Raw genomic sequence first — 25,836 nt, 5'->3', positions numbered from 1 at the left:
TTTCTAGCAGCCTTTATCACTTCATAAATGCTTCCTCAATCATTACAACATTTTTCTTGATGGTCAATCAACTTCTACAATTGTTAAGTCTACATCTCTTTCTTGCTTGAGAGAAAAGGCCTGCTGGTCTGTATCCCTCAGAAACCCCTCAGAGACAGGAAATCTATTTGATGCTGTATCTGCTTTCCAATTGCTCAGTGCTGCATGAGGGGAGACTCTCCATAGGTTCTGTTCTTTAGCAGCCACTTCCAACTAGGTCACGTCACAACCAGCTATTAAAGTGACCTAAAAAATGGTCGTGGCAGGACAGTTCTTGGTAATGACAGCACACTGTTTACCCATCCCTGTGCTCAGCATTTCCTTCCATCAAAACACTCCTCTTAATCTATTTCCAGTTGCATTATCTACCTGAATTTTCCTTCCTCCAGACCTACATAACTCTGTCCTCTCCATTTAATTTTGTTCCTAGCAGGTGTCCCATTCTGGTGGCGAACCTTCTCCAGTTTTGCTTGCATAGCATTCCTGCCTTCCCAACCAAGCCCTGCTCCACGTCAGCCCTGCCTCCTGCAGTCCATCCCAAGCTTCCTGGTCCTTCTGTCCCCTCGTGACACCAGCTGTGATTTGTGCATCCCACCTGCCCAGTCTGGACGTTTCTGTATTGCACCAACAATGACACAACACTTTCAGGATTTTTCTTCCATTCCTCTCCTCCCCTTTATGCTCATGTTGAACAGCACCTCAGATTCCCCTTTCAACCTGAATCCTGCAATTCTGAGAGCACTATGAAATGCTGCTATCAGCTGACCTTTTAATAACAGAACTCCCTCAGAAGACACATAAAAAGCTGCAGAAGGATCTTTCCTTAAAGCAAAAAAAAAAAAAAAAAAAATAACAGAAATGTCCTGAACCTGATTTAGGTTTACACAGTCTTGGTAGGTTTACTAGTGCTTCGATGACACAGCAATTTCATTGTAGATAAGAAAGCAAGCTCAGCTCAATATTATAAGATTAATTTAGGATGATAATAAAATTAACAGATTTGGGCAAACCAGCATGAAAAATAGGAGGGAAAAAAAAAAAAAAAGAAACTCTGTCCTGTTACTCCTTATGGAAGCTTTCCTTTGAAAAATCCATGCAGTTCATGTTTCTGTCAGGCGAGGTAATATGCCTGTAAATTTAATCTGACAGAAGAAGCAGCACAGCATCAGCAGAAAATGACAAAATCAGATTGTAAGAGAAGGACAGCCAAATACCTTCACAGCTCTCAGAATCCACCGAGGGAAACAAATTCACACAGCTGTAATAAACCCAGACTCAGGCACTCACTGGAGGTTTGTGGTGCTAATACCTTTGGTTTCCACTCCAAAATCTCATTCAAAAGTGCTTAAATCTTGTATTGGCTGCCTGATGGAAGGCGCCTTTGCCTAAATCCAACCCTTCTAAAAACCAGGCATAGACTGCATTTATTGTTTCCAAGGGCAACACTTCAAATGTTACCAAGTTTTGTTTTCTGGTTCAGTTACACAAATCTGAACTCCTTTTTCTACCCAGGCCTTTCTTCTCATTATCACAAACCCTAAAGCAACACAAATAAAGCCCAAAATGTAGGTTTAAAATAAAAATGAAATATTTTTATGCTTGTGGAAGCTGCAAGTAATTGCATTTAAAACATAGAGGCAATTGTGGATCCTTACTGCAATATACTGCATAACAAAAGGAGAAAAAAGTCTATTTTCTGTTTGAAAGGAAGCTTACTTTAAAACAAATATTTTCTTCATATTTTCTAGTGAAATAAAGCCAGTAACAAATAAAAATGATCACCTAAGGTGTTATGCCAAAATCACGCTATTAGAGATCAACTTAAAACACACTTAAAATAACTTTTAAGTCTAACTATAACTACAGAAGGTGCATTTGTAAGTGCCTTCAGCAGCTCTGCCCACCTGGAGGAGCAGAGCTGAAATAGCCATTAGTAACACAAGAATTTCCCCACAGCAATATCCATGGGCAGCTATCAAAAATACAAAAGCATTGGGGGAATATTTAAGACAGAAATGTCACTGAATTTGCTTGATTTCTTTAGCTTTAAGGATCCTTCCTTATATTAATCTGCTCTCTAGAAGTCATTATTGTTGCAACACTCTTCAGTAACTTATATCTAAAGCTATGAAATGCTGTATCAGTCTTTAACAAACACTAACATTCTTCATTTTAAAAACAAACAAGCCAACAAAACCCAAGAGGATACTTCTGCCAGTTGAGAAGGAAATAATGCAAATTCTCTTAATAAAGTAAGTAACACTGTAACAGCTAAAAAGTATAAAGTTATTCAGACTTTCTCCTTCTACTTCCTCAATTAGCTCAGACAAAAGCTGGTGGGAATGTTCAGAACTCACAAAAAGATATTTTGTCACCACAGGCACAGCTCCCAGCACTGTGGGTTCTTCTGCAGCAGCAACAGTGGGTCTGGGATGACTCCATTCCCTTCACAGGGCAAGAGCTGCTCTGCCAGGTGAGGCATAAAAATAAGGTCCTGACTTAGTTTAATTATCTAATGAAACTTTTCTTACCAGGAATTAATTAAATAGGGGCATCTTCTCTGTAACTGGTTGGAAAATACCTCTTTTAGAGCAACAAGTGTTTGATTCTGCCAAATTAAATGGTGATTACCAGGGAGATGTGGCTGGAAAGGGATTATCTTAGGCAAGATGTAATTGCTACTGTACCTTATTAACCTATGGGAAATAGCAGGACTGCCTGATCCTCTTCAATATTTTGGTGGCTTGTCTAGCCAATCATCCGAGCAAAGAATGAAACTGATGGCTCAAAGCAGTTTATGTCAGTTTATCAGGACAGCAATAAAGTAATGGCTATCAATAATATTTTATTGAACTTTAGCACAGACAGTTGTGGTAACAAAATCACAGGAAAAAAAAAATACCCACACACTGGCTCCAAATGTTTGCCTTCTCAGGATAAAATCTAGTGTTAAATTTTAACTTTAATTAAAGTAGCATGGGGGTGGAAGTAAAGGAATTTGCAAAGTTAAACCTTATGAGAAATGTTACTGCAATTAGTGAATTCTGCTACATTAAATAAACAATGAAGGAGGAAAAAGCTTTCTGTAAGTTTTGACAGTATTTTTTCTTTGCTATAGTAGGGAAATCAACAATATATGTTTGGAATATTATCCACATTAGAGAGAGACTGGAGGATGAAATCTAGAATTTTATTAAGAGATCTGACAGAATCATACTCACAAATGTATAACTATAGAAGTCAGGCAAATTTTGGGGATAAAGGCAACACAACCAGGAAGAATATTCCACACACCTTCTTTAGGTTTATCATATTCTCATTTCTGCTTATCTAAAGACAAGACAGTGAAATTCTACAGTCACTTTAAATATTGAAAATCTAACACTGATCAAAATAAATGTTTTTATTGATTACAAGTACAGAAGAAGATTTTTTTTTTATTTGCCTGAATAACACTAGAATTCATGCAATTATATTGGTATAGACTCTCCCTTCTGCCTCCTGAAATAAGTCTTTTCATCATGTTATATTTGTTTACGCAGCTCAGATTATGCCCTCTGAAAAGTGACTGAAGGTAAATCAAAAAGAATTCTTCACAACTATAATATGTATATAGGAAGTTAGAAAGGAAAAAATGTAGCTCTACTAATGACAGTAGGTAACTTTCCTCTAGCTCTCAGCAAGCTAAGCCACTGGCAGAAACTGGGCCTATAGAAAGGTGAAGCTCAGTACCTTGCAAATAAATGCATAGCAAAAGAAGAAGTAAAGAGTTATATTTTTGCTAAGTGATTATGATAGTAAGTCTGTCAAAGGAAAAAAAAAAAAAAAGTTCTTTGGGAAAAACCCAGGCTCTTACACGCAGGAAAAATGCAACCCTCAAAATCACAGTAAATGATAGTTAATTATTTCATTCACAATATGTGTAATATCAGAATTCCAAATCCAACAATGCTGAAGAACACTATCCCAGAGAGCCACACTGCAGACAAGGACATGCCTGCTAAGGACCTAATGTGCTGGGGTTTATCTGGGGGCAGAAGGGGAGCTGTTTAGAATTGGAATAAAAGCAGCCAGATTTCATTTTAGTCCAGAGAGAGAGTATTTTAACAACAGCAACAGATGAAACCATACTAGTCTGACCCTATACTTATGGAGGAACCTGCAGCAAGTAATAAGTTACAAACACAAAGACTGAAATTGTTTTAGCCATTAGGCCTGGAGTTATGAAGTGCTCTCAGAACACGACCGAAAATTTCAACTTTTGAGTGTGAGGAAAGTGTTCCAGTGCAAAGCTACTGAGAGCCTTAATAAAAGTGGGCAGAAAAGAGCACATATTTCAAATTGTTTCTGCCTGGGAAGGGATGCAGCCAGACTCCAGCACAAAGAACAGGGCACTGGTTACCAAAGGGGGAGAGGGGCTGAAAAACCCACATTTTTCAGTTGTGCCTGAGAAGGGATGCAGCCAGACTCAAGCACAAAGAACAGGGCACTGGTTACCAAAGGGGGAGAGGGGCTGAAAAACCCACATTTTTCAGTTCTGCCTGGGAAGGGATGCAGCCAGACTCCAGCACAAAGAACAGGGCACTGGTTACCAAAGGGGGAGAGGGGCTGAAAAACCCACATTTTTCAGTTCTGCCTGGGAAGGGATGCAGCCAGACTCCAGCACAAAGCACAGGGCACCAGTTGCCAAAGGGGGAGAGCTGCCATGCTGCAGCACTGAAGGCACATGCCCAGGAATATGTGGAGCATGGGTAATCAAGCCTTGCCGGATCATTCTGGCTCCACCAGAGCAACCTGCTGCTCTCAAGAAAGCAGCACGCTGGCAAGCTTCACACAAATGCATTTGAGTGGCCCTGGATGAGCAAGAGGAACTCAGGAGTGCTGCCTCAGCACTCTCTCCTCTAGCAGGGGCAGCAGTGACGCCACCAGTCAGGGTGAGAAGAAAACTGTGGCAGCCTTTGGGAAAGAATAAAAAGGAAAAGGCAGCTGCCATGCAATAACAGCTCCAAAGGGGCTGGAGGAGAGAAAGTGAGGCAAATGAGGTGCTCAGCACTACAGTGGCTCTAGTGATTTCTGCTGTTTATCAGAAAAAGGTGCAGCTCAGAGGAAGGAGCGAGTGTGGGCAGGTAGGCAGGCAGCCAGGGGAGGCTGTGAGCTCAGCAGGGCTGTGAACACTTGTTTCTCACACAGTTCATTTCCCCCATCTGTCTGGTTCACACTGAGGCCACGCACACACCTGCGCCAGGCCAGAACCAAGGTGCCAGAAGGGCAGGACTGAATGCCTGGGACCTGGGGCTCAGCAGTGCCCCCAGTAAACCCACAGAAAAACACAAGCTCAGTGCCAATGATTTGCTGGAGGAAGCATGCCTGAATCTTTAAAAGTGTCACAGATGCTTGAATGTGAAGGTTTAATAACTGCTTGAACAACCTTTGTGAAAAGGTTTGGCCTAACCATCTCCACATTTGTTATTAAAGGAGACCTTCAAAATGTCATGCTGCGTGGATTTTGCCTTAAATTGGCCTGAGTTTTAGCTACACAAAATCCTTTTCTTGCCATATCAAAAGCAAGATGTGGTTTGAGTTTTTTTAACAAAACAGTATCCAGGTAGGCAGAAGACAAAAAAAGTTACATTCTAATTATATACTGCATGAAATGATGACATTTTGAAAGCTAGAAAATGACTTTGTTTCATAAACAAAATTACATCAAAATCATTCAGACTTGCTTTTACAGTTGTCATGAACTACTGGATTACTGACTGTAAGAAAAAGAACCATAGTTTAAGTAATCAATGTTTTTAAGCTGTGACATTTTTACTAAAACATCCTTAAATTTTTAGAGAATTCACAGTGTTTCTCTTCTTAACAGCTTCTTGTTTCATTGGAAATTTTTAGTCTGCTATCAAGTGATCCTATAAAGCAGGGCAGAACTAATGGCTTTATTAAGTATATTTACTTCAGGCTAAATGGAAGGAGCAATTACATTCCACTTATGCAGGAAAACAGCTGGAGCCCACTGAAGGTACCTCAGAGTGTAAGAGAAAATATGAAAAGGCCTGGCCAGAAGCCTGACAGGTTCCCTGACTCAAAACACAATGTTAGGGAAGTGTCTGTCCAGCTGTGTGAGAAAGGGGCACAGGGACCTGGGAGGGAGGTGGTAAAAAGCAGCTACAAACAGAAACACACAGTCAAAATATCTGACAGTCTGCTTCAAGAGATTTGAAGGGGGTAAAAAAAAAAAAAAAAAAAAAAAAAAAAAAAAAAAAAAAAAAAAAAGCACGGCATCTTTTTTTTTTTAAGTATTATTGCTGGAGGCAGGAAAAGCATCTGTAGAGGCTCCAAGAGTTTCACACTTCTGTCCTTGGTGACAAGTTTGGACTTTGTGTTAGCAGGAGCCAAAAAATTGAAGATGATGGCAAAGAGAAGCCCCAGCACATGAGGAGGAATGTGCTTAAGGAATGTGAGAACTGAGAACTATTTAATCAGCAAAAATAAACTAACCTGCATCTGTTAATTACTTAAGCATAAGCTGACTTATCTTTCCTATTTACTACTTTTTCTTTTGTTTGGTTGGTTGGGGGTTTTTGGGGGGTTTTTTTGGGGTTTGGTTTTTTTTTTGCCTCTCTACTCTGGGTCATGCCCAGACCAAGGACAGATTTCCTTGTCTACCATGAGCCCATGTATCTTCCTTGCTGTTACACGATCTGTAGGTCAGCCAGAGCTTTGCAGTGGAACTGCTTAGAGCCATTTTCCTACCACAAGCATCACAAAAAAACCACAGAATTCTAAACTCTAAAGCTGTATTTCATCACAGCCCCAAATGAAACAAGGTGGCTTTAGACAAGGAGGAAATGAGAGTGAGACTGACTATGACCAGAGTATGTTCAGATGTTTCCTCTCCTAATAGATGCTTGCAGAACAAGCTGTAGGTCCTTATTCTTAGTGATGCAATTTTTTGGTGGCCTTCTGGCATACAGTAAAACCTATAGAGTCTCTCCTATGTTTTTTGGCCTTTCTTTCTGTCCTTTTTGACAGCACGGCCACTCCTAACTCCACTCAAGAGACTCATTTAATGAGTGTCTGTACATTTAATTCTATGAATTCCCAGTTTGCTGTCTCTCAATTCTCTCCTATCCTCACTTCACACAATGGGAGTCTTTTACCTAGGCTTGCCCATGTGCTCTTGGAACAGATGCTACTGCTCGCTCTATCCCACCGGCTCCATCTGGCCTGGAGCGAGAAGAAGGGAAGAAAACACAATAGCAGACCTCATCCCCTCTGTCCAGCTACTGTCCTTTTGAAAATGCTGCGTTGGATATAGTGCAAACAATTAAGACAGAACAACCACCTTGGTTCTTCCAGGGCATCCTGGAAGTTCTCTGGAAGTAAATAAATCACCCTACTGCTTCTGTACAGGGAAGGTGGTGACTGCCTCTAGAATGGCTACATCAGTCTGAGGTGACGAAGTAAAAAGAATTTGCTCTTGCAGGGGGTTCAGGCAGGAGGGTTAAGCAACTCTTTTTCATGGAAGTATGTACTGAGCTTATCTGCATGCCTCATAAAGCTCATGTATTTGCTGTAAACTGTCGGTACCAACAGATTAGTAATAAACATGTGTGCCTGACGGGAAAAGGTGGCAACTGAATCCTTGGTCTTGTCCATCTGTTGCTCGCTGTTTGTATAACTCCATATTATAGCATGCTTGTTTAGGTTTCAGCTGCTTGTCGCACGTACGAGTGTGTATATATATATATATATATATATGTATGTATGTGTTTGCGTGTATATTTACACGAGGGCTGTGTGATGGTTTTAGCTTGCCATGCTGCTTCTTTCAGTTGGGTGCAGGGGTGTGTGAGGGTGTGCCAGCAAACACGGGCTGGCTGTGCTCGGCAATCCGGCCCGCTGCTCTCCCTGGCCTGGGGGCTGGAGCTGGGCGGAACCCCTCATGGATCTCTGAGCCCCTCACGGATCCCTGAGCCCCTCATGGATCGCCAAGTCCCTCACAGATCCCTGAGCCCCTCTCAGATCCCTGAGCCCCTCATGGATCGCCAAGTCCCTCACAGATCCCTGAGCCCCTCACAGATCCCTGAGCACTTCATGGATCCCCAAGCCCCTCATGGATCCCTGAGCCTCTCATGGATCCCTGAGCCCCTCATGGATAGCTGAGCCACTCACGGATAGCAGAGCCCCTCACAGATCCGTGAGACCCTCATGGATTCCCGAGCCCTTCATGGATTCCTGAGCCCCTCATGGACCCCCAAGATCACGGGCACACGCGCTGCAGGGACACCAGAGCACCCACAGACTCCCAGAGCTCTTCGGTTCGGAAGGGATCTCTGGGGATCATCCCATCTGACCCCCGCCCAGACAGGGCCACCTGGAGCAGGTGGCACAGAACACCTCCAGGTGGGCTTCGAATGTCTCCAGAGAGATCCCATGGCCACCCTGGGCCCTGCCACTGTCAGTGTAAAGTTCTTATACATGCAGAGGTGGAACTCCTTGTGTTTTAGTTTGTACCACCGCTCCTCATCCTGTCACTGGGCACCACTGAAGTCTGGCACTTTCCCCTTGGCACCTGCCTTGGCGATATTTACATGTATTGATGAGATCCCCCTGAGATTTCTCCTTCCTACAGAGACCTAAAACTGGACTAAACAGACGCAGCTCCCGCATGTGCCCCACTAAGGGATGAGCCCAGCCTCAGCAGGAGCACAACAGCACTCCCAGGAGCACAGGGAGGAGCTGGAGCCACGAGGCTCAGCCCGGCTCCCTGTGTCGTGTGTGGGACTGGCGTGTCCCTGTGCCGCTGTGCACACACCAAGCGACCCCGCGCCGCTCTGTCCCCGTCCCCGGCCCGCCCCTCGCCACCGCCCGCCATCCTGATCGCCGGGCGCTCGGCGCTCGATTGCGGCGGCTGCTCCCGGGGCGGCGCGGCTCGGCGGTGGATTGGCGGGGGCTGCGCGGCGGGGCGCAAGATGGCGGCGGCGCTGGGCCGGGGGCTGGACATCAGCCTGGCGGCGCTGCGGCAGCACGACCCCTACATCAGCGGCATCGTGGACGTGGCCAGCCAGGTGGCGCTCTACACCTTCGGCCACCGCGCCAGCCAGTGGGTACGTGCGCGCGCCCGCCCCGCCCCGCCCACCGCGCGCCGCGGGGGGCGGGGCCTCGCCTCGGCAAGCTCCGCCCCCTCCCGGCACGCCCCGCCCACCGCCGAGGTGTGAGGGTGGGGGAGCGGGAGGGGCCCGCCGGTGTGTCCCGGTGTGCGCCCCGGTGTCACCGGCGTGCCACGAACGGCCACCCTGGGCACGATGAGGAGCCCCGGGGTGCCCGGGAGTGGAGCTCAGGGAGGCTGCAGGATGGAGGAGTTCCGCCACGTGCGGTGGAGGCTGGGGTTTAACCTAGGGCTGTGGGAGGAAAGGGTGTAACCTGGGGCTGTGGGAGGCTGGGGTTTAATCTGGGGTTGTGTAGGCTGGGGTTTAGCCCGAAGCCATGGGAGACTGGGGTTTAACCTGTGTCCATGGGAGAATGAGGTTTAACTTAGAGCTGAGGAGGCTGGAGTTTAGCCCAAGGCCATGGAATATTGGGGTTTAACCCAGGGCTGTGGAGGCTGGAGTTTAACCCAAGTCTGGTTTTTATCCCAAAGCCATGGAAAACTGGAGTTTAACACAAGGCCATGGAAGGCTGAGGTTTAACCCAGGGCTGTGGAGGCTGGAGTTTAACCCAAGTCTGGTTTTTATCCCAAAGCCATGGAAAACTGGATTTTATCCCAGGCCATGGAAGGCTGAGGTTTAACCCAAAGCCAGTTTTTAACCCAAGGCCATGGAAGGCTGGGGTTTAACCCAGGTCTGGTTTTTATTCCAAGGCCATGGAATATTGGGGTTTAACCCAGGGCTGTGCAGGCTGGAGTTTAACCCAAGGCTGGTTTTTATCCCAAGGCCATGGAAAACTGGAGTTTAACCCAAAGCCAGTTTTTAAGCCAAGGCCATGGAAGGCTGAGGTTTAACCCAAGGCCAGTTTTTAACCCAAGGCCATGGAAGGCTGGGGTTTAACCCAGGGCTGGTTTTTAACCCAAGGCCATGGAAAACTGGAGTTTAACCCAAAGCCAGTTTTTAACCCAAGGCCATGGAAGGCTGGGGTTTAACCCAGGGCTGGATTTTAACTCAGGGCTCTGGGCCTCAGGTGCTCCTCTGCCCTTCCAACACCTCTAATGGAACCCACACAGTGCAAAAGAGTGGTGGAGTTACCAGTGCCAAAAGCATTGTTGTAAGGTGGACAAACATAATTACCTTGGGGAAACCCTAAGCAATAGAACATTCAGGCTCTTGGCAGTGGTTCTTGGCTTGCTGTAACAGTGAGACTCAGGGCCTGTGTTTGAAGAACCTGCCCAATCTGCCTTTTGGGTTGTCTTGCCCCATTTCTATGCCAAACAACACTCCAGAGGGCAGGTGCCCTTTGAAAACTCCTCTCTCTGCCTCTTGCCTGTGTGTTGTGCCAGGTGTATCCTGGAATGAGCCCAGTGCAGTGTTTAGTGCCATGGTGGTGTGCCTTCAGCCTTTCCTCAAATCCTTGGTCCAGCTGCATGGTGACCTGTGCTGGCTCCAGCCTCTCACCACCAACCCATGAAATTTGGTTTAATAATTTTTTCCTGGCTTGGGTGAGAGAGGTGTAACTGATGGTACTGGTAAAACAGAGAAAAGGGGGCCTGTTGGTGGTGACCAAAACACTGCCCTGTTTTCAACTTTCTTAAATGTTCCTTTTCTTCAGGAGAAGACAGATGTGGAGGGCACGCTGTTTGTTTACACAAGGTGAGCACATTTTGGCGTGTACAGGTGAAATCTGTGGAAAAGCTGGCTGGGATGGAGCATGGCTGAATGAAATAAAATGCTCCCCTTTGTTCAAGGGTGAAAAGAAACTGAAACTGCCAGAGAGCAAATGGGGGAAGGAAAACTCTCTGAAGGAGACATGGCCTTGTATTTTGATAAGACTTCTAAATGTCAGTATGAGGAAACTGTAAGGAGTCTTCTGTGATGGTTTAAATGGGATTTTCAATTTAAAATTGTCAGAACAAAAAAGAGTGAAATAAATAATTATATTGCTGAAAGGAAGGGAATGGCAGAGCTTTTGAAATATTGTGTCCCCATACTTAGGGAACTTTCATGCTACTTTTGTCTGTCCATTTTTCATGCATACTTCATCCAACATTTTGGGTGCTGAAAGGAAGGGAATGGCAGAGCTTTTGAAATATTGTGTCCCCTACCTAGGGAACTTTCATGCTACTTGTGTCTGTCCATTTTTCATGCATATTTCATCCAACATTTTGGATGGTTTTCATGCTTTCTTTTAGCAGCAACTCTGGCTGTGGCTTTCAGAGCATCATTTTCTGCACCATTTGTTCTGGCACATGTGTTTGCTCTGTTGCAAAGCCTGCCCTGTGCTGGGGGTTCCTTGGTGCCCCAGCATTTCTCTGTGGCTGCTGTTAAAATCAGAAAGTTACAGAGTCAGCAGCTCTTGCAGTAGCTGCTGAGGTGTAACACCAAAGCAGAAAGTTATTTTTCAGCTTTTGTGCCAAAGAGGATCTGGTAGGAGAGCTGAGAAAGCAAGAGATGGTTTTGAGAAGTGTGTGAGGTGGCAGAGAGGCCCCAGAGCCTGTGAGCGTTGTGGGAAGTGGGAATGCTGGTTTCAGTCTCTGCAGTGGCAATGGTCATCAGCAATTTTTCTAAGCTGCTCTCAGGTAAGTGGAGGTCAGATGCTGTAAAATTACCACCACAAGAGGAAAGCAGCAGCCCTTTGTTGTGCTGGCACTAGGTGGATGTGGTGAGTCGTGTGCTGCAGAACAGAAGAGGTGTTTGCTGCTGTGTTGGTTTCAGAGCTCAAGAACTGACAACGTGAAACCTGGTCCTTCTGGTGTTTGTTACATTTCACTGTTGTTTTTGTTGCCTGAGGAAGGACACAGGTTGCTGCCTGGCTGCACTTCAGGCAGCAGTGTGGAACAGGTTGTGAGCTGTGAGTAACAGCATGCTTTGCCCTCATCATCAGTTTTAACTTTAATTATCTGTGACTTCAAACAAATCTATGAAGTCCTGTGGAAAACACATTGCCAGCAGTTTGGAGACCACTGATGCTGTGTTTGTTTCTTCTCATTACCTTAGTCACAATGTGAAATGATGTAACCATTTTACTTGGACTGACTTATTCACTTTGTTGTGAATTAGAGGAACAGTCAAAAAGTCAGACTTCCAACTGGATGAGCACCAGTGGAAGTGGACTGTTTGTTTGAAGGGAAATATTGACCCTTGCAAGCAAGGATTATTTTTTTGGTTGACTCCAATCCTGTAATACAGGTTCCTGTATTTTGGTTTCATAGAGAAACCCACACACCAGCAATTAAGCAGAGGTGGCATTTTTCCCAAATGTTTAGCCATCATCTTTTCCTTTATTGCCAAACTTGGTTTGAAAGGAGTGTCTCCTGTCAGGACTGTGACAGGCTTAACAGTTTTATCTAAGTGACTTGAAGTTTAATCTCCGTGAATGAGCATAATGACTTAGAGTCATAGCATGGTTTAGGTTCATCATCTATCAGGGATTATTCAGGGATGGGGGAGGACTCACAGCTGCTCTGGGGCAACCTGTTTCAGTTTCTCACATGGTGACTTGTGTCCTTACGTTTTAGGTGGTATAGAAAATTCTCTCTTTGGTGACTGTTAGTATCTGCAGTTGTTCACCTGAGTGCTGAGAACTTGCCTTGTTTTAATTGCTGTTTTAATTGCTTTCTAGTCCAGAGAGGAGCTGTAGGGTAGATGGTGGCCCTGGATCACGTGGTGCTGATGCTCTGTTTATTTCTCATACATAATGCACGCCTTTGCCATGATTTAAAGGATTACCAAAACTGCAAGAGTCAATTGTTATTTCCTTGGCAACAAAATTAGATTTTTGTAGCATCTCTGAGAAAAAAAAAATTAATTAATTTGGAGCACTATCCAACAAAGAAATTCTTGTGATTTCCTTTTTCCTCGACTTGATGGGATTTCTACTGGTTCCTTTTCAGATCAGCTTCTCCAAGGCATGGTTTCACAATTATGAACAGACTGAGCATGGAAAACCGAACGGAGCCCATTACTAAAGACCTCGATTTCCAGCTCCAGGACCCTTTTCTGCTCTACAGAAATGCCAGGTGTAAGTATGTGACACATTGGGTTAAATACTGCAGTCAGCTTCTCTTCAGTCTGTCCAAGTGCTTAGACTGCAGCATTCAAGGGGTGAAATTGAAGGAGTGAATTTTGCTTTTTTGATGTGCTGAAAAAGAAGAATTGCTCGGTGTTCCCTAAAATGCCACTAAAGAAAGCATTAGGATGTGCTTAGGAGTAATCTCCTCATTTAACTGACAAATTGTGGATGTTTGTGGTTGCCTGTAGGTGATGGGCTGAGACAGACAGAGAAAGTGTGTGTGTGTTTTCTGAATACACCCCAGTCACTGCTAGGAAGTCCCGGTGTAATGTTTGTAGTCTTGATTTTCTGCATAAAAATAGAGAAATGCAACCAATCCAAACCCTGTGTTCTGCTCCAGCTCCAGAACACTGTTCTTGGAGCACGTTGGAAGGCAGTTGCTTCTCAGCTATTAGACATAACTCTTGACAACATAATGCTGAGTCTAATTTAAACCCTGCTGAAAGACAAAGTTATTACTTTGGGCTTTCTGTTGATATTGCATGATTATCTTTGCACAAGAATTAGCAAGTGTCAGGCAAGCTCAGAAATGAGTGGAAGACATGAGGAAGTTTATTTGTGCAGGCAGAGCTGCACACAGACTGTTACAATGTGCAGGGAGCAGTTGTAAATCCCGTTTGTAGCTGTGCTTGGAAGCAGAGCTGTAGTAGCTGATCTGGGCTTTGTCCTTGATGCATAAAAGCAGATTTCAGAAATGGTTTGTGTGAGCTGTGATGCTCAAGTGTTCCCTCTGGATGAAGTAAAGGCAGAAGCAATCCGTGGCTTGCAAAGTAGCCCAATTTGATAATCTGCTAGACCTTCTTATTTCATAAACTAATTTGGAGTTGGGAAATAGATCAAGAGGGAATCCTGTTGTTCACACACACTATGTGGTAGAAGCAATAGAGAAAGAAAATAGCAGTTTCATTTAGGCTATTTAGAATATTCTAAGCTGACAAAGAATTGTAATTTGGAAGGAAACTGAAAAGATTTGGAGACATCTCCAGGCTAACCTAGACTGGGCCAGACTTAAGGATTTTAAGTACTGTGACACCTCTTTATTCCATCTGATTTTAAAGGCTTTTTCTTATGTAGCTGTAATCTTGTTTAATCTCATTTTGAAACTTCATTAGGAGTTTATGTAGGTATATACCAATATCTACCTTTTGAAACCTGATCTCTTAATTTTTCATTTTTGTTGACATAAGTGGTATCATGAGTAAGTAGAAGTTGTCATTATTTTGTGGTGACAGAAAATAAGTTTTTTGTCTGATTACCGCACATAAATTGTAATTTGTTTATTTTTTTTACTAAGATAAAAATCAGGGGTTGGGGGATGTAAGCTCTTTTTTACTAAGAGACATGAAAATTCTAGATTTGCAGAGTCTCAAATATAAGTAGCAGCCTGTGCTTCTGAGCAGGATTTCTGGGTCTGTGGATCTGATTTTTAGCAGGATTAGCTGTTTCATCTAGCCATGGGTAAATCTGTACCTCTTAATTGAATTGAGAGTTTGGTTGTCTGAGGGTAGATTCATGTTTGTTTTTACTAAAAAAAAAAACCCTATAAATTCTGTCAGTATGAGGCCAGTTCTGGTATAAGGTTATGTTACCCCTAGCTGTTTATCTTCCTGAAATATTCTTACAAAGGTTAATTATTATTTCTTCAAGAAAACTGAAGGTTTTGATGCTTCAAAGCAAAAGCTGTTGTTTTCTCAGATTTTCATGAAGACATCTGTTTCCAGAGCAAATTGGAAGACAATTTTTACCAGCTTATTTGAGTTGTCCAGGTTCTCTTTAGGTCCCTACAGTTCATGAAGTGATTTCTTCACTGGGTTGCACATACTCCTTTTGCCCTTTGTTCCTTATTTTGTGTTTCAAAGCCTTTGCAACATGAAATGAAGGGATCTCCTCAACAATAAGTATGGGTTTTCACAAAGGTCTCATCCAAACACAGTTCTGAATATCCTCTTGAATTTTCTGTATGAATATTTTCTTGCTCTTGTACAATTTGCCTTCATAGTTTTTTTGCAAAACTAAGGCTTGAGGCTTATTTTTAAATGAAGTTTACATACAAACCTGGGGTGTTCAGGCCCTTATATTGTAGTATTATTTTTATCTCCTGCTTTCACATACTAACAAGGAGTACTCAGTAATAGCTGTTTACTCTGCAGACCCCTGGATGGTTTGGCACTACTACTTAACTACTTCTCTCTGGAAACAAATTATCTTTTTCTAACAGGTTGTTTGACTTGGTGACTTCTTAGGCTGCTTTTCATACTTGTCTCCTTATCAGATCTAACAAAACTAACAATTTCCTCTGCATTTTTTATTGCTGGCCCTACTCATTGTTTTGTTTCTTCCAATATTCAAAATCCATTTTGTACATCTGAGTATCTGTGGCTGGTTGTATCACACAGTCTAAAATAAATCTTTCTGGCAGCAAAAGGTGGTACTTGTGTACTGGACAAGCCCAACAACATTTTGTGATATAACAGCTATCCTTTTGTAAAGCTTGATTTGTATCCAATATATGATCACAATACAAAAAAAAAAAAACATTCCAATATTGTACACAATAAATGTAAATTTTAGAAATGCTTAAAATAAGAAAGGTATAATTCATATTTTGCTTTCTTTTTTCATATTTCTTTTATTGTTTCATATGATCCTGGTCATCTTAAGTTGAATTATTGTCTGAACACCATGTTGGAGGCACAGTCTAATTCCAGGACTTTTCAGGCTGGATTTGGGATCCATGCCAGTTAATGTTTGCTCTGATCCACTATTTCACAGCAAAGTTTTTTTTTTTGGGAAATCTGTTAGGGTAGAGCTGGTGTTATTCATTTCAAAGCCAGGAGGGAAGCTCGAATTACAGTTTTTAATGCCAGCAGAAATCTTTGTCCACCAAGGAACAGAAGGTTTATGGCTCAAACAGGCAATTTTCAATGTGACCTTTAAACTTCTGTAGTTAACTGCAATTTTAGGTGCTTGCTTTCTGAGAGCAAGACAGTAGTTCTGGTTTTGTTTAGATGGTTTAACAAATCTAAAAAATTCATGAGTTATGTATTTGACTAATCTTAACTACATAATGATGACTTTTTTCATTAGTTTTTGGAGATAGTAATTAGGAAAACCAATATTCAGAGCTTGCTGCTTAAGCCTTGATGCTGATTGATATGAAACAGTTCAGAAGAAATACAAAGCAGTAAATTATTGATTAAATTACCTTAATTTTCTCCCTCTAGCAGCTGTATAATAATTACAGCTATTCCCCACTCTCTACTGTACCAGGTGTTTTTGTCTGTGTGCTGGGTCTGGGAATTGTTTCTGATTTTCATTCATTTACCTTTTCATCACTGAATTCTGCTTTTGATGCTTATAGGCAACAGGGGGTTTGGGGAATATTAAGTTGCTTATCTCAGAGCTGGCTTCACCTTGAGCATTTTAGCTGCCAAGAACACAAGATCCTACCTTAAAATAGTATGCTAATTGTGACAATGATCTGATACAGGTTAATTGGGTGCTTTTCTGCTATATTGAGTGGAAAAAGAAATTGTGTGACATGCCAACCAGTATTTCTCTCTCACAGTTTCTGTACCTATTTGGACACAGAAGTTACTTTTCACTTTGTGCCACACTGTAGCAAGGGCTTTGCTCCTGTCACCTCCTCAGCCTGAAATGGAGTAAAGCCTTCCTAGTGAAAGGTGTCTGCTGAATTTGGGCTTTTTTAGAGGTTTAGCAGGTGGTACCAAAGCAGAGCAGACATGCCTGGTTTTGGCAAAGCTGTCCTGACACACGTGGTCTGTGCATAACCTTACACTTGTTTCAGTTTTTCACTTTAACCTGCTGCCATGTCTGCCAGAACCCTGAACATTTTGTATTGTTTTCCCAGATTTCTACACTGCAGAGACATCTGGTAAATGGGATGGGAGGGACAGGGAAGTTTGCCAGCTGTCTAAAGAAATTTTGTGGGTTTTATCTGTAGTTTGTGGGTTGGGGTTTTTTTCTTCCCCCATAGTTCATAATTATGTATGAAAATTTTACCAAATATATGTTTGGGGGCTAGTGCTTGTAAAATGTTTAGGAAAAGGTAATAGTGTATATTTTCCTCAAACTACTGTTTTTCATTCTTAGATTGTTACAGCATCCATGAGTGCTCTCAAATAGAGCAACTCATCTTCTTTTGAGACTGATTGTGGCTCACTTTAGTTCACCCTTCTAAGGAAATACATCCTGATAAAAATACAAATGGATTAGAAGTGTCCCACCTCTGCAGTGACCCTGCAAGTAGCATTTCTCTTGTAAAAAACATCTCATCTTGAAGACTTTGCAAGTTTACTTCTGAAGGGAAAAGGTAGGAAGCAACAAGAAGAGAATCAGAGTGATATGTAAAAAAGAATATATGATGAAAAACAATCCTCTTTTGGCTACCATAGTGTATTTTTCCCCTTGAAATGTGTTCATAATCTACACTACATTATTGTGTAATACAGTATTTTAAACCTCTTCTTTATGATTTTTTTTAAATTTGAGAATGAAACCAGCATTTGGTGGTTAAATTTCCTTGTGTATATATTCAGACATGGCCTTCTGCATATTGACCAATAAACTACTCCTTGCTCAAGTGAAATAGGCAAAATAGATATTCCAACCTTTGTCTTTATGATGTAACAGAGTTTCTGTTTGATGTTTTTGGTTTGGGTAAAAATACCAGTTTAGAAAGGAGAACCTAATTTATCAGCCTCTGTCCTGCCAACATTCAGTATCAGGTCCAGAATCAAAACCCCAAAAAGATGAATGCAGAAAATAGAAATGTGTATTCAATTGATTATTCCCCAAATGCTCATTCATCTTTCAGAATTTTGAAACAAATACCTGCAAATGTGTTTAACTTAGTCCAGTTTTTATTATGTTTTCTCTAAATGTCTCCAAATTGGTGGCCTACTGATTCAGAAATATTACATGGCTTTCTGTTGCTGCATCATTGCACAAAATGCAGTGGTTTTGTCACAACTGAATAACTTAAAACCATTTTTTTTAGCTTAAGTTTGTTTGTAGAATTATTATTCTGGCCTGCTGCAACCTGCATGTTTTGTTTAAGAAAATATTTCTGTAGTTTAAAACCTTTTCAAAAGTGTTTGCCATTTCGAAACAAAAGTGCAAACTCCAACTGTAGAAATGCTAAGTAATTTTGGCTGAAGGGCCTTGCCCTTCTTAGGGATGTATTCTTCTCAAAACTGCTAAACAGTTTTGGGTAAAGCTGTTTTTAAAAAGTCTGCCTGGACTGACTAGTGCCATTTTTCAGAATACAAATGTTTGTTGTTTACCTGAAATTCTGTCCTTGGAGACACTTTTGTCTCAGAGATACAAACAAATCTCTCCTCTTTTCCATTCCAGTTTCTCTCCTTTGATCAGCATTTTAAAAATTCATTGTGTATCCAGCAAGACAGAACAACAGCAGAGGTCATGCTTATCTTCCCTGGATGTTCCTGGCCTTAAAGTGAAACCTCAGTTTAGCTGAGAGTGTTGGAATACTAACACTCTTGAGCATAGGCATTATTTTCCTTTTTTAAATTTCCAAAGGAAACACACAGGCTGAAAATGATTAATGTTTTTGTAAGAATTAATTATAAACCCAGAAAATGAAGGATGCAGCATGAACTTTGTCATGTTACATGCAGTTTTTTTGGAAACCTGTTTAAGTTTCTGTCCAACTTAACTGTTTCGTAGTTTGTAATCTGCAAATTTTTCTTGAGAGAAGCAAGGAAGCTTCTTACTGCCTCTATTTATTGGATTCATAGTGATGATTTTTATTTTTCATGCAAGATGGCCTCTGGCACTCAGTTTATTGACTTCCTTGTACCTACACTTAAATTACCTGTTCATAAACCAGTTTATAAAATATAGATAAAGGCATTACTAATTTTCTACTACATTTCCCATATAGCTCCTGCCTTTGTGGTCTATACTTCAACTAACCAATGATTTTAATGTGCTTAGAAAATTGTAAAAATGACATCAGAATGTCAAGGAAAATAATAAACTGCCCCTTGGAAATAGTATTGATACCAATTTACATTTTTATCACTAAAACCATAAAATATGTGCATTTATATGTTAGGTTTTCATGCTTTCTGTCTCATTTTAATTTTCAAGGCTACCTGAAAATCTTTAATGCCTGCCTGCTGAGATGTAAAAATATTATTATAACTTGATGGCCTAAGTTAATAGTGCAGTCAGGGGTAGATGGGCATGCAGCAGTGCTGGTTTAAGGAAAGTGGGTTTTAACATCAGTGATTATGGTTTAGCAGGCAGGTTATTTGGCTTGCCTGTTCTAGAGTGCACAAACTACAGGGTTTGAAACCTGTGCCTAAACTCTGCTTAAATCCATGGAAGAAGGAGTGGATTTTTAACCTAGGGAACATGAAAATCAATTAAAAATAAATCAACTGAAAAAGTGCCATAGAATATAGTTTTTTTATGGAAACTTGTAGTTGACTGTGATTTCTTCTTTCCCCAAGTGTCTCTCATACTGAAGCTGCCACTATTCTGAGCAGACCACTGGACTAAGTGAACTGCAGAGGCCACAGCCAAACTAAAATATTATTGTGACTCTAAGAGTAGCAGCCATTAATTAATTCAGCTTTAGGGCGTGTGGGTTTTTTTTCTGCATATTGTGGAGAGTAAATCTATAATTTAGGTTTTTATGGTTCATATAAAAAAAAAGGAGGAGGAACTACAAAATTCCTTTTTGTTTGTTGTTTATAAAGCGAAATTGTTTGTACTAATAAGTATTTCTAAATTTAGTTTTTCCAGGGCTGCCTTATTATTCATATTTTCCTTTAACCTAGATACAATTAATGTTTTTCAGTGGAATTTGTAGACACCACTTCTGAAGGCTTTAAGTTTTAATTTTTGATGCGTAACATCACGTCCCCGTCACGGCGCTCAACTCAGCACAAATCTTTTCTATTCAGACTTTCTAAACAGGATGTTTTAGTTGTTTCTTCTTCACCCTTCCTACCCTGAGGATTTTGTGCCAATTGTGGAAGCCTCTGGCTGAGCAAAGCAAACAGGTTTTTGTTTGTCAAGTGGCTTTTTGCAGCTATAACCGTGATGACTGCAGCCCTCTTTTTGCTCTAATGTTGTTTTTCTGTTGTGTGTTGAAGGTGCTTAAAAAAAGTAAGGGCAAGAAATGCAGCAATGCTAATGTAGGTTTTCAGTTTCAGCCCAATCTGGAAGTCAGAGTATGCCATGGGAGAAGAAGCAGGCTAAGGAGCTAAGACAAAAAAGCTGTGTAGTTTTTAGATGGCTGCTAATTATTTTGTGTGTGGTGGTGCTGTATCTCAGCTTGGGCAAACAAATCAGTAGCAAAAAGGTATGGAATAGAGTTACAGCCATGTATCAAACATCCCACCTTAGGGGATGAGTTTCTGTATGGGATGGCAGGAGAGTAATGCTGCATATATCTGCTAGACACAGTCTTTGTTTCCCATTTATGGATGTCAGCATATAAGCAACAAATTAGCTTGTCTGGAGGTTTACTGTGGAGAGTGTAGTGCCAGTGCTGGGCATTCCTGACGTCTGTGCAAGATAAGATAGGCATATGATGCAGTAATGCTCAAGAGCTGGGCTTGCAGCAGATAATGATTTTTTTCATTGGGGTTATTTTCATGTGACTACCTGCATACCCTCTGCTTCACACATCCCTCCTTGTACAGAATAAAATGGTAGGTGTTTCAGGAGCAGGGGAAATATGTATGTGAGTGCCTACGTATTTCTCCTGCAAACGAGGATATTCCAGAGCTGGTTGCTTTTCACAAATCCCTTGTGTAACCGTCTTTGCAGCTTAATCCCTTCACATACGCACACACGTATTTAGTATTTTCAGCTTTCCTATGTTTTAACCTTCTTAGCCTCTTTGTCTACAATAAAAAAAAAATAAATTTCTTTCTTTATCCTTATACTTCCATTCCTTTTTTTTAATCCTGTCACAGTGGAAACAGGAAAGCAATGGTCATTAGATGCAATATATACAATATATAACTGAGAGAAGCCGTCCCTGTACTTAACTCCCCAGATTTGAGAATTACTAGAATTATCTAAATCCTGTGGTGGTGTGATCACACATTCAGGGCTTCCCAGTACATGATCACCAAATACTGCTGCGAGGTATTAGGGTAGTCTCCTACATTACACAGATTGCTCTAGTTAAACAGGAAGGCAACACTTCGAGCAGCTCTGAGTACAGTTTCTGTGCACACGAGTGGGTGATGCTGTCTTACCTCCAGGCTTGATGTAGAAGCAGTTCAGCTGAGTTTCATGCACCAGCTTCCCCTTGTACTTGGCGTCGGGTTCCCCCGGCTGGTGGCTGGGCAGGGGGTGATACGCTTGCCGAACCAAGGCTTGAAACATTTTAAAATTCCAAGGAGCGTTGAAGCAGCTGAAGCTAAGTGTATTTTCTATAGATAGTGAAGGCACATTCCTTTTGGTTAATTTCCTTGCTTCAGGGTTATGTAATAGCCTTGTACAGAAGTTAAAACCTGAATATTGTTTTAAATTGCTGACAGTTGTATCTTCTAATCTAGGAACTATTTTCTAGCTCTTTAAAACTTTTTCACTATCTTTTGCGTTCTCCTTCCTTTTCTTGCTGTTCACTCCTAATCCTTTGCTTGTCCTCTGTGCCTTATGCTCAGTTGGAGCCTCCTCCTCCCCCTGTCCGTTTTTCAGGAAAACTTGGATTGAGGAGTGAAGATAATGGGCGCCATCCACCCATCAGCTCATCACCTCAGCGAGCCATGACGATCTCTGGTTTCTGTATATCCACACAGGCTCCTCTGATAATATCCTCTTGTGCTTGAAAAAAATAGGTTTGCTTAGCAGAGGGTGGACTACACTCCTGACATAGCCAGAAAACTTCTCTTGGAATGTGAGCTTGCTTACTCACACTCTTTTATATGTGTGTGTATATATATATAAAAATATTTGTAACCTTCTCTCAAAACATGGAAGATAAATATGTGAGCAAGTGTATCCCACAGCACATATACAAGCTGCTCACTTCTGTCTAACTTTGATTTAATACAAGCTCTTGAGTGCCTCATCAGTGCTCTCTTTGTCAAAACAAACCTTAAATCGGCAGTAAAGAATACTTTTCAATTACAGGAGAGAAAAGGAAAGAAACCCTTCCCAAGTGTAAGATAGCATACCCTTTAAAGGACAAGGAATGTGTTATATACAGAAACATGGTGCAAGTGCTCCAGTGGAATTTCACTCAGGCTGCAAAGGGAGTGTTGCTTTTTTGTTTTAACTGCTTTCCAAACCAGTAACAGCGCTGGGCTTAATGCCTGCTGCCTGCTCTGCTTCCATGGCTGGGGCTGCAGCCCAGTTGTGGGGTTTGCATCAGGGCCTCCTTTCATGAAGTATAAAGTCTTCATCATGCATTGCTCAAAATCAATCTCAGAAAATACCCCGGTGGGTTTTTCCTGCTGGCATTATTATTTTGGACATACATATGCCCAGGACTTTTAGAGCCTGTTTTAATAATCCCTTTGCATAACAGAGGTATTTATTTACATGCATTGAACCAACCAGATAAATTCTGTAGCCAGGGAAAAAAAAAAAATAGTAATGTAGGTTCAGGTCAGAAGTCAGTAATAAAGGGACTAAGAAGATTCTTTCTGTGGATCATCTGCTGCTGCCCATTGTCTTAGACAGGATATGGACTTTCTGTTTGAGCTGTACCAATTCTTTTGGCTCTGTCAAACAAACTGCCTTTCTGTAAAATTTCAGTATCTTTTCCTAAACAATGTACAGTGTTAAATCCTCTACACAGGCATGTGTAGCATCTCTCAATTAACAAGTTCATGCAATTTCATAATAATTAGAAAAAGGAGTGAAATGACATTGGATTTTTTTTTTGTGAGTATGCTATGTCTTCCTGTAGGGCTTTGCTGCCTTGTGTTTATTGTTACCTGTTGTTTTTATTCTGGTTTTTCTCATGTGAATATTTCTCTTTCTAACACTCTTTAACAGAAAGCATTTGCACTGAGAGTTAAAAACTGAAGGAGGGGAGAGACTGAGGAAGCAGATGATGATTACTGTTAAGTTTTATTCCTAAAGGATTATGTATAAGCTAGTAAAACCCTGCTGACTTCTGAAGCAAAATGAAATACACATTTTTACTTTGTGTGGAAATAATACAGTTGCTGCAGTGAAAATAGTCCCATGCAAAAATCCCGAATTTTTATTTAAGTATGACTGTATCTCTAGTCTATAATCAGGGATTCAGAGTTGTAGGGTACCTCCCAGTGCTGCTATTGTGAAATATCTAGCAGCTTATATAAAATAAATTTGATAAATGTGAAGGGCGTTTTTTTTTTTTTTCAGTTGAATTACAGGTTAAATAAGAAACTGTTTATTACTTAAATTAAATTTCCTTGGTGACAAACTTGATCTCGGGGGTGCATTGTTTCTCTCTTTGTTCATATACACAGAATGTTCTGTATTCTTGCACACAGAATGTCTTGTGTGCAAGATTATAGAAAAGTCAGTAAACTTCTGACCACTAACTTCAATTGTTAAAATAAAATTTTAAATACAAATATGTTAATATAGAAATACAGTAATCAAAGGAAAAAAGCAACAAGGTACCTGAAAGGGTTGTATTTGTATCTTCATGGAAGAAATTACTAAATTGCAATTTCACAAGAAAACTGCAGGTGAAACATCAATATTCATACTTTAATGATCCTTCAGCTTTCAAGCATGTAAAAATGCAGTGACCATATGTGAATGCTAAAGGGTTCAGGGTGAAATTTAGCTTGTGAACACAGTGTGAACCTACCCACAGTTTGCCTGTCATTCTGTGAGAACAGTGCACATCCTTTCTGTGCCTGTGAAATCGTATTATATTGCTAAAAATTGTACTGCAAAGTTTCTGTCTGCAGCTCCACAGACAAGCAGATGTTACTGAAGGCAGTGTAACAGCTGACTGTAAGAGAAGGAATGGGTACAGAAGAGTAGAGAACTCTTCAGTGAGTGGACTGTAACCTGTTAACAGGCTGTGGCAAAGCAATAAAAGGGAATGCATAAATATCAACTAAGTGTTTGAGATCTCAGGAGGAGTAGTTGACTTTTGCCTATTTCTATGTGGATTTTTTAAAATTATTTTTCTAACCACTTTAGAACTAGAGATGGTGCAGGAAAAATGAAACAATTGCCTATCCAAAATGATTTTGTGTAGGGAGTATACAAATGGAAAAATACAAAAATGGGGGGGTTAAATTCTCTTGATTTTAGGGTATTTCTTATGTATTGATTTTAGGGTATTTCTTATGTGTTTCTTGTTACAAGAACAAGGATATACAAGTAACTCAGCCTTTTATTGTTGCAGGCTAAGAACTCAGTCCAGATCTGCAAATGTATTTCCATTACTTAGGATCTGAAGGTATGCAGTGGAGAGATGAGATCACAACAGTCAGAATTAGAAACATCATGTATAGTTAAGGTTGCTTATTTTCTTCATGAAGCCCTTTCTGAAGTTGTTCATTATTTTGTGGGAGTTAAACCATTTGGAGTGACAGCTCATCATACTGATTATAGTAAAAATTCAGGTTTCAGGAAGAAATGACATCTATTGAACACCTATTTGAGGTTAAAATAGTCTCCTCTTTTTTTCCCTTCTCTTCTAATATACTGGAAAATGGCATTGTCAAAGTTGGGAAAACTATTTGACCTTGAACTTAACTATAGCTGTGGAATTAGAGGTGTGTCTTTGGCAGGTGCCTCAGAGATGCACTTTAAAAATAATTGGGAGCATATTCTTAGATTGGACTAAATTATAAATGAAAACTTTGCTCTGAGAATCCTGGTGACTGCTCTACCAGCTGTGTGTGTCACAGGCAGCAGAGCAGCTCTTCCCCGTGGCACTGCAAGCCCAGATACTCCACAAGAAACACATGGAAGCTGCTGCCTTTCTTAACATAGTGGAAAGAAAAAGGCTGGAAATTGAGACACTGAAGGTAGCTCTCCTTTCTGTTCTTCCCAATAAAAGCAATTTTTTTGTTGTCTCCAGGTTGGAAAAGATGTGTTGTCCCCTTCTTGATTGAGCAGTGTTCTCTCTGCTTTTTGTGACTACGTAGGAGTGAAGTGCACAGACTCAAGAAAAGGTTTCTAGTTTAACCTCTTCCACTTTTGACAGTCTCATTTTAATATAAACCTTTATATTTATATTTAGCCTAGATTTGTGGATTTATATTTAGCCTAGATTTGTGTAAGGCACTGTTGTGTCCTGCTCAGGTGATTTCTGTAGATCAGGGCCTGGCTTCATTTTGGTGTGTCGAAGACATATTTTATTGTTTGCTTTAGAAAGAGAGCAGAGAATCTAGAGCACAAGTAAGCTAAAAAATAATCCCTCCAGGTGTTGAGGAGTTGCATTTGTTTTCCAGTAAGCCTTTCTCTGATGGAGTTTTATTTCACAGGAGCCCTGCTTGTGCTGAATGAGGATATTTGGATGTAGTTTTTAGCTTATGGAACTCTCGTCTGACGGGGACATTTTGGAAGTCTATTGTGAAATAGTAATGGGAACCA

General features: G+C 41.2%; 2 protein-coding genes across 6 annotated transcripts in view; one reads left to right on the top strand and one right to left on the bottom strand.

Annotated features, from left to right (window-relative positions):
• CACNA1C (calcium voltage-gated channel subunit alpha1 C) overlaps positions 1–21,895 on the bottom strand; it is a 454,995-nt gene extending 433,100 nt beyond the window's left edge. For all 5 annotated transcript variants that reach the window (XM_041398795.1, XM_041398796.1, XM_041398797.1 and 2 more), the window contains exon 1: positions 21,531–21,895. In XM_041398795.1, the coding sequence (XP_041254729.1) occupies positions 21,531–21,660 (130 nt within the window). In that variant the 5' untranslated portion in view covers positions 21,661–21,895. The remainder of the gene's footprint in view (positions 1–21,530) is intronic.
• The window catches only part of DCP1B (decapping mRNA 1B), a 40,142-nt gene continuing 23,323 nt past the window's right edge, over positions 9,018–25,836 (top strand). The window contains exons 1-3 of the mRNA XM_041398802.1: positions 9,018–9,152; positions 10,807–10,847; positions 13,088–13,215. Coding sequence (XP_041254736.1) covers positions 9,018–9,152; positions 10,807–10,847; positions 13,088–13,215 — 304 coding nt within the window. The remainder of the gene's footprint in view (positions 9,153–10,806; positions 10,848–13,087; positions 13,216–25,836) is intronic.

Source organism: Onychostruthus taczanowskii, unplaced genomic scaffold (assembly GCF_017590055.1).
Source record: "Onychostruthus taczanowskii isolate IOZ18803 unplaced genomic scaffold, ASM1759005v1 scaffold15, whole genome shotgun sequence".
NCBI classification, from domain to species: domain Eukaryota; kingdom Metazoa; phylum Chordata; class Aves; order Passeriformes; family Passeridae; genus Onychostruthus; species Onychostruthus taczanowskii.
The sequence above is the reverse complement of the archived record's forward strand: the minus strand, read 5'-3'. Positions and strand labels throughout refer to the sequence as shown.